Genomic DNA, 10,000 nt, shown 5'->3' with positions numbered 1-10,000 from the left:
TTCCATACCAGTAAGTTGTCAATATAGGTTGTCTTCCTCCTTCCTCTCCTGGTTCTTCCTTCTCTTGGTTGCCAGAGCTTGTTATCAATTTCATCGGTGTGTCTGATGCAGTGTCCAGCCAGCCTCATTCTTCTATGCTGTATCTTCAATGTTACTTTTGGTAGCCCCTGGAATAAGTTGGCATTTATTGTATGACTCTTCCAGGAGACATTGAGTGCCATTCTAAGCATCTTTGTATAGCAACGATCCAACTGCTTCTTCAATGCTTTTGTGAGCATCCATGTTTCAGCGCTGTATAGAAGAACAGACTCAACTGTTACCAGAAACAACCTCACTTTCAATTTCCTTGCTAACGTTGAACTCCGAACCTTTCTCAATTTATGGCATGCGCTCCAGGCAAGAGCTTTCCTTGCTACGATGTCTTTTTCAGTACTTTGTCTCCAAGCACCAAGGTATTTGAAACTTTCAACTACCTTCAGCGACTTACCATCTTTAACTTTCACTGGCACAGGCATTTCATGGTTGAATACTTACAGTTCAATCCTACCTTCCCCCAATTCCTGCTCTAATCTGCTCAGCACCTCCTGTGCCTGATCTGTCCTCTCTGGTAGTAATGCCAGGTCATCAGCATAGTCTAAGTCAATCACTGTTACTGCTTAATGCCATCTACTTCTTTGCCTATACAGTTTGAATCCCAGTTCCTCTTCCTTGCCCTCGTATGTTCTATGCATTACATAGTCCAGAACAATGGTGAAGAGATAAGTGCTAGTGCATCGCCTTGTAATACTCTGGCTTTGACTTCAAAGTATCCTGTCTCTCCATCAGGAGTGATCACTTTCACTCTGGTGTTCTCATATAGATTGCTTATTGCTCTCAAAATCCTTGGTGGTATATCATATGCTTTAAGTATCTTCGTCATCATTCCTCTATGTACTAAATCAAAAACCTTTTAAAACTCTTAATAGATAATGATATCCTACCTGTTACAGCTCTGAACTCCCTCTTTCAGTCTTCTAAGTGCAACAATGTGAGATGTTGACCGTCCTGATCTGAATCCATTTTGATTTGGTCGCAATTGTTCTGTTCATCTTATGTTGTATTCAGTTAAGTATCATCTTGTTGACCATTTTTGCAACAATGGAAGACAGACTGATCCCTCTCTAATTCCCAGTATCACTTAGGTCTCCAGTTTTGGGTTTTTAGATAGGAGAGGGCATTGGGAAAGAGAGCAGACAAGAGAAGTGTGAAGAATGGAATGTAGTGGAGGTGGTGGAGGGGTGGTGAGAGCAATGGGTTAGGGTTAGGGTTAGGGTTAGGGTTAGGGTTAGGTACAGCAAGGAGGTACAGCAAGGAGATGATTGGTAGAAATAGTGAGGACATGGATGGATGATGATGAGGAATGGAAGTGATTCTGGTGGTGGGGAGGCTGGAGGGTGACCAGGAGGCAGGGGTTATAATATGTGCCAATTCTGCTCTCAGGTGATTGCAGCAACTGAGCAGCACCATAGATGGTAGGGTGGTGGTGATAGGTATTCAGGGTTGAGAATTGGGGTAAGGGAAATGCCTAACATGTCAGATAGAGTGGAGGTAGGGGGAGGCTGGACCCTGCACACGCAAGCATAACTGAGTAGTTTTAGGATAGCATTTTTTGCTGAATGGACAGGTCTTCTTGAGTTCAGCAAAATGCCAATCATCCGAAGTCTTCCTGGGTTTCCCTCCTCCTCAAGTTCCATCCATTTTAAGTGATCAAAAACTTCTTTATGCAACTATCCTCATCCATACACATCACATGACCAAACCAGCACTGTCTTCTCCCGTGCTCTCTACATCTAATTCCTCTTCTGTTTGACTTTCCTCTCAATACAGTAGCATGCCATCATACATGTACACTGACATTGCTCATCTAACAGAACATATTAGCCTTATTCCTCTCTAGTTTTCTCATGTCCTCTGTACTCAAGGCCCATGTTACACTACCACGTAATATTGTTATATGAACACAAGTTACATATAATCTGTCCTTCAGAGAGAGAGAGAGAGATCGTTTGTTGTCAACAGAGGTAATAGCTCTCTAAACTTTCACCATCCTATTCTTATTCTAGCAACTATGCTTTTGGAAAAGAGGACAAAAGTATTAACCATTTCCTCAATGAGTGCAGTAAGCTAGCACTAAAGGAGTATAAATGCAGATATCATGACTGTAAAAGAAAGTCATTGTGCGTATGTATACATCTATGTATATATCTATGTGTACACACACACACACACACACACACACACACACAACACACACACATATATATGCATACATACAAAGCGTTTGGGTTTCTTTTCCCTAACAGCTTGATGAGTAGGTGAACAGTCAATGGATTTGGAAAGCATAAAGGTTAAAGTTTTAGTTGAGGAAGAGTTAGCTGACCCGGAGGACCGGAAGCCATCTGAATATTGGAAAGGTGCTGTCATAGTGATTTGTGTTGGGTACCAAAATGTTGACATCATGACTGCTGCTCTTCAATGCTCTGTGAACACTGTAAAGGCCTTAAGACATGGACAGCTGCAACAGAGACTACTAAACCGTGGACATCAGGTCTTTCGGTGTGTCCTCCAGTGAGGGTGATGTCATGCCACCCCACATCTGTGAACAGGGCCTTAGGCTTAATTCAGACAGCTATGTGAAGATTCTGGACATTGTGATTAGTCTCTGGCTGGAGATGGTTGCTTCTGGAAGGCCTTATGTGTAGCAGCTGGATTCAGCTCCTTGCCAATCTCTGGAAAGAGTCCGAAGTGGATGTCAGAAAACTTCTACTTCATCAACCCCAATGTTAGGCCTCTTAATCCCCCCAGTTGTAATCCCATGGATTAATAAGTGTAAGATGCAATCTGGAAAGACAGCAACCATTCTGCCTTCAACGCCAAAGCCGAGCTGCTGGCTATGACCAAGGAAGTGTTTGAAGATCTTCTCAGGGACACACTGAGGAATGCATGTGCCAGGTTCTAGAGCTGTCTTCAGGCCATGGTGGAAGTTAAGGGCTGCTACCTTGAGTAAACTGTCATTTCTCAACCAGAATTCAGTTGATCATTTTTGATTATTTAAAACACTTTTATTTTGGGATATTTTTGCTTTCCTTTTATACAAACTGTCAAATTTAGTCCCCAAATCCTGTCAGTTTCTCTGAATGAAATTTCTCTCACGTAACATTGGTCAAGGTGTCATGCAATGGGACAGAACCTGACATCACAAGGTTGCAGAGGGAACTTGACAACTACAACCAAGTCCACACCTCCAGTCCTATCATATATATATATATATATATATATATATATATATATATACAGACATGTGTGTTTGTTGTTTCTTTGTTTTGTACATGTGTATCAGTGAAAGATGTAAACATAGACACAAGTACAGTAAAAAAAAAGGAGGTGCTTTCATATGAGAATACCCTGTGTGCTGTTTGTTCCACCAGTTTGCACATACAATCCCTTGTTACTCCTGCTATCAAAAATACCATGAACCAGTGATAGGCTTATCAGAAACCTGTGACCAATCATCCTGTCTTTCACTACAATGCCATTTATTGTAGAAAAAGAATGTATTTTTGAAAATGTTCATTTATGATACCATTTCTGTGTTTTCTTTTACCTTTTCAGCATGTATTACCACAAGTATAATAAAATGTGTAATCAAATATATACCCTTTGTGGTTACCATGTACATATATACATACATACATACATACATACATACATACATACATACATACATACATAAATACATACATACATACATACATACATACATACATATATATATATATATTTGTATCATCATCATCATCATCATCATCATCATCATTATTTAACATCCTTTTTTTTCATACTGGAATGGTATATATACACACACACACACATACACATGCATGTTTGTATATATATGTACATGATAATAATAGTAATAATGATAATAATAATAAATAATAATAATAATAATAATAATAATAATAATAATAATAATAATAACGATGATATTGATTATAATAGTAATACCCAAAATACCTGATGGTATATACATAATTAGATGTATATATGTGTATGTGTGTGTTTATGTGTGTGTATTTGTATGTACATATATGTATATATATATATATATATAGTCGAGCAAATCGACCCCGGGACTTATTATATATATGCACACACATGTGTATTTATGCGTATATCTATCACCTATCACATGGAGTAACTTAAAACCTTTGTAATATATTTTTAAAAAATGGGGTTTGATTTTTTTTCTATTTCACATATTTTGTACACAGACCATTTTTTAAAATATTTCTATTGCATTAAATAAATAAATAATTCTTTTTTTTTTTAAATAACTTTCTCTTTTTTTCATTTTCCTCTCAAATTACCATCACAGATATGTGTCCCAGACTGTATTGTTTATACTTTTAATACTTTCATATTTTCTACTTGTAAGGTAGCAATCGTCAGCATGCCAGACAAAATGCTTGGTAGCATATCATCTGTATGTGTCCAAATTATGCTGAGGTTGACTCCGAGTCCAAATTGCACTGAGGTTGACTCTGAGTTCAAATTGCACTGAGATTGACTCTGAGTTAAAATTGTACTGAGGTTGACTCCGAGTCCAAATTGCACTGAGGTTGATTCTGAGTCCAAATTATGCTGAGGTTGACTCCAAGTCCAAATTGCACTGAGGTTGACTCTGAGTTCAAATTGTGCTGAGATTGACTCTGAGTTAAAATTGTACTTAGGTTGACTCCGAGTCCAAATTGCACTGAGGTTGACTCCGAGTCCAAATTACACTGAGGTTGACTCCGAGTCCAAATTGCACTGTGGTTGACTCCGAGTCCAAATTACACTGAGGTTGATTCTGAGTCTAACTTGCTCTGAGGTTGACTCTGAGTTCAAATTGCGCTGAGGTTGACTCTGAGTTCAAATTGTGCTGAGGTTGACTCCGAGTCCAAATTGCACTGAGGTAGATTCTGAGTTCAAATTGCGCTGAGGTTGACTCTATCTGTCATCCTTTTCGAGTTGATAAAATAAGTACCAGTTGAGCACTGGGGTCGATATAACTGACTTTTCCCCGCCCCCAAAATTGCTGGCCTAGTGCCAAAATTTGAAATCCTTATTTTCTACCTGTAAGGTGATGGGCTGGCAGAATCTTTCGCATGCTGGAAAAAATGCTTAATGACATTTTGTCTGTCCTGTTCTGAGTTCAAATTCCACCTAGGTCGACTTTGCCTTTCATCCTTCCAGGGTCGATCAAATAAGTACCAGTTGTGTACTGGGGTTGAACTTGCTGGCCTTGTGCCAAGCTTTGAAACCAATATTTCAATATTTTCCAAGGCAGCAAGCTAGCAGAATCATTACTATGCTGGGCTAAATGCTTAGCAGTGTTTCTTCCAGCTTCTGGGTTCAAATACCACCAAGGTTAACTTTGCCTTTCATCCTATCCAGGGTCGATAAAATAACTACCAGCTGAGCACTGGGGATCAATAGAATTGATTTATTTCCTCCCTCAAAATCGCTGACCTTCTGTCAAAATGTGAAACCAAAATTTTAATATTTCCTACCTGCGGAAAGGTGCAGGAGTGGCTGTGTGGTAAGTAGCTTGTTTACCAACCACATGGTTCTGGGTTCAGTCCCACTGCACGGCACCTTGGGCAAGTGTCTTCTACAATAGCCTCGGGCCGACCAATGCCTTGTGAGTGGATTTGGTAGATGGAAACTGAAAGAAGCCCATCGTATATATGTATATAATATATATATATATATATATATATATATGTATGTGTGTGTGTGTTTGTGTGTCTGTGTTTGTCCCCCTAGCATTGCTTGACAACCGATGCTGGTGTATTTATGTCCCCGTAACTTAGCGGTTCGGCAAAAAGAGACTGATAGAGTAAGTACTGGGCTTACAAAGAATAAGTCCCGGGGTCGAGTTGCTCGACTAAAGGCGGTGCTCCAGCATGGCCGCAGTCAAATGACTGAAACAAGTAAAAGAGTAAAAGAGTAAAGAGAGAGTTCCATATCAATGAACAAGTCTTCTTCTCCAGTAGGGTGTTATGAAACAGCAGACTGTTAATTAATTAATTAATTATATCATGCAATTGTCTTCATTTAAAGTCAGGAGGACAGGGACTGAGAAAGAAAAGAGAAAGAATAATAAAGATTGTGTCACTAAGTTTTAGAAATAAATACAAAAACAATTCTGAAAATAGCCATTTCATTTTGCTTTTATTTGTAGAATGTTGAAATTCAGCTTGACTTAGAAACCAGAGTGAATGCAGAAATTGTTCAATACCTTGGAAAACTACAAATGGTAAGGATCATGGTCAAATTTGTATTTATTTATTTTTTTTTTTTGTTTTACTGTTTTACTTTTAGAGTAAAGATTGTTTGCCAGCATAACATGGCAGTCCTGGTTTAGGATGAATGTTGCTGTAATTTAGCCCCAGGAGACATCATTTCCTGCTATACGACACGATCTGTGTCCTTATATTTTCTCATTTATAGATCAGTGACTAGTTGTCACTTTGAAAACTATATATTTCGAACAGGAATTTAGCAGTGCCACCTCTAGCCGAACAATTATTCTGTGCTGATGAAGGGAAATAACCTGGAAATCATGATACACAGATATTGTTTTGAGCTGAGTGGGGTATGCTAGATTCCCTTGTTTGAAAATATAAGGACACAGATCATGTTGTATAGCCAGCTGGAGACGATGTCTCCTGGGGCTAAATTACAGCAACATTCGTCCTAAACCAGGACTGCTATGTTATGTTGGCAATCTTTACTCCAAAGTACTGTTGCTGAATATCTCTCGTTGTGAGATTTAAAAATAGTAGTTTTCTGTTTTACTTTTGTTTTACTGTGTGATCATACATGCATATGTGCACACACACACACATACTTGTGCACACACACACACACACATGCATACACATATATACACACACATGTATACACACGCACACTCATGTATACATGCATCAATGATACATTGATACATATGTATTTATGTACACATGTGCATGTATGCATCATGCAATCATGCATGCATGCATCCATCCATGTACACACATACACGCACACATACACATGTACACACACACGCACACATACACATGTACATATATGACTCAAAATTATACAAAAAACAGAAAAGACAAAGACAGGTGAGAGAACAACAAACATGTAGGAAATATGACGTTTTGAGCGTCTGCTCCTCTACATTCATGAATGCATGTATACACACACATATATATCATCATCATTGTTTAACGTCCGTTTTTCATACTGGCATGGGTTGGACGGTTCTACAGGGTCTGAGAAGTCAGGAGGCTGAAACCAGGCTCCAGTCTTGATCTGGCAGTATTTCTACAGCTGGATGCCCTTCCTAATGCCAACCACTCCGAGAGTATAGTGGGTGCTTTTTTATGTGCCACCGGCATGAGGGCTAGTCAGGTGGTACTGGCATCGACCACACTCAAATGAGGCTTTATTATGTGCCACTGTAACAGATGCCAGGGGAGCCTGACATCGACCATGATCAGATGGTGCATTTTACGTGCCACTGGCATGGAAGCCAGTCAAGGCGGCACTGGCATCGATCACATTCAGGTGATGCTTTTTACGTGCCACTGGCATGGGGATCACAACTACAATTTCCATTTGAATGTGATTTGATTTGATTTTGATGTACTTGACTCACTAGGTCTCCTCAAGCACGGCATGTTGTCCTACAATCGAAGGTACTTTTGAGTGGACTGGTTATGCAACACTGGTGGAGGCGCAATGGCCCAGTGGTTAGGGCAGCGGACTCGCGATCATAGGATCGCGGTTTCGATTCCCAGACCGGGCGTTGTGAGTGTTTATTGAGCGAAAACACCTAAAGCTCCATGAGGCTCTGGCAGGGGATGGTGGTGATCCCTGCTGTACTCTTTCGCCACAACTTTCTCTCACTCTTACTTCCTGTTTCTGTTGTACCTGTATTTCAAAGGGCCGGCCTTGTCACTCTCTGTGTCACGCTGAATATCCCCGAGAAGTACGTTAAGGGTACACGTGTCTGTGGAGTGCTCAGCCACTTACACGTTAATTTCACGAGCAGGCTGTTCCGTTGATTCGGATCAACCGGAACCCTCATCGTCGTAACCGACGGAGTGCTTCCTCCCTCCTATGCAACACTGCATGCATGCATTCACTTATGCACATATACACACACATGACTCCCGTTGCAGTATCTGTCTACCAAATTCTGCTCCAAACATATTGGTCAACCTGACAGTAAAGTAGAAAACACTTGCCCAATAAGCTGTACTGAAAGAAGGATTGAACCATACACCCACACAGTCATGACTATGATTATAAAGGTTTTTCTTTCTTTCTTTTTTGTTTTTTGTCTTTGAGCAAAGATAATTTCGATCAGTAAGCAAATAGTTTGGCCTTTGAACCAGTTCCTGGCATTGGAACTTCTGGAATATTTAGGTCTCAAAAGAAACCAAAAGTTTTATAAAATGTCAAAGAATTCCATTTTCACTACTTAATTATGAAAAGTTTCCAGAGAATTTCTGCAGACACTTGCTTTATTCTTTGGCTGAAATGTTTTCTACAGTTTTATTTTCGATTTTCATTGAGAAATCAAACATTAATTGAGTCATTACAAAAGCATAATTTAATTAAATACATAATAATTTTTATTTCAATTAACTAAAAATAAGAAAAAATATATTTTAAATTATTGAAAATATAAAAGAGAAATCTCCTGTGTTGTATTGAAAAGAAAGTCTAAATTGTGTTTTTACTTTTTGGTTTTGTTTAGAAACTTATTCTATGTAAAAATTGTACATAGTAACACTAACTATTTCACCTACCTATTCAGTAACCAATAGCAACATTATGCTTAATTTCAAACCTGCATTCTTCAAATTCTATAGTTTCTTCACCTATAGAAATTGCGAGTTTTGTTCAATTCCTACTGATTTTTGAGTGTGAACTGAAAAAACTTCTGTGAATGAATAGATCCAATAATATAGATATAACCTATTTCAATCAGATGTATTCTTAGCTAAACTGGAACTACCATTTTTTTTTTTTTTGGTTTGTTTTGCAATAACCTCACCCTATCAGTTCCTGTTCTTAGAAATCCGACTCCAAATGTTAGCAGTGTTTTTGTTGCTCTCCCATAGGCTGTGTAATTCTATGAACAAACAGATGGTGCTACTGACCTTTCCACTGCACAAAAAACTTTTAAAAACTGCTTTAAAAAACAAAAAAAACAAAAAAATTAAATTAACGAAAGAACAAAAATTAAGGGAAGAGAATTTCCGCAAGTTGCTCAGGATGTTGTTGCAATTGTCGCCTGCAGTTAACATTTGCGATTCTTTTATTGATCTAGGTCTGGCATGGAAGATCATCATCACCACCACCACCACCACCATCATCGTCATCGTCATCATCACCACCACAACCACCAACACACCCAACATCATCGTTATCATCACCACCACTACCACCACCATCATTATTATCATCATCATCACCACCACCATCATCCTCATCATCATCGTCATCATTACCATCACCACCTTCACCACCATCATCATCGTCATCATCACCACCATCATCATTGTCATTGTCATCATCACCACCACCACCACCACCACCACCACTACTACCATCATCATCATCGTCGTCATCACCACCATCATCACTACCACCACCACCACTACCACCACCACCACCGTCACCATCATCATCACCACCACTATCATCCTCGTTGTCGTCATCACCACCACCACCACCACCATCACCATCATCATCATCACCACCACCACCATCACCATCACCATCATCGTCACCACCACCATACCATCACCATCACCATCATCGCCACCACCACTACCACCATCATCATCACCATCATCATCACCAACACCATCACTACCACCACCATCATCATTGTCATCGTCATAGT

The 10,000-nt window shown here is 39.4% G+C and overlaps 1 protein-coding gene across 2 annotated transcripts in view; it reads left to right on the top strand.

The window, feature by feature from the left end:
• The window catches only part of LOC115214338 (dynein regulatory complex protein 9-like), a 200,535-nt gene that overhangs the window by 160,319 nt on the left and 30,216 nt on the right, over positions 1-10,000 (top strand). For both annotated transcript variants that reach the window (XM_029783521.2, XM_036505078.1), the window contains one exon: positions 6,269-6,343. In XM_029783521.2, the coding sequence (XP_029639381.1) occupies positions 6,269-6,343 (75 nt within the window). The remainder of the gene's footprint in view (positions 1-6,268; positions 6,344-10,000) is intronic.

The sequence above is a fragment of the Octopus sinensis genome, linkage group LG7, assembly GCF_006345805.1.
Source record: "Octopus sinensis linkage group LG7, ASM634580v1, whole genome shotgun sequence".
NCBI lineage: Eukaryota > Metazoa > Mollusca > Cephalopoda > Octopoda > Octopodidae > Octopus > Octopus sinensis.
This window is presented reverse-complemented; position numbering and strand designations above follow the sequence as displayed.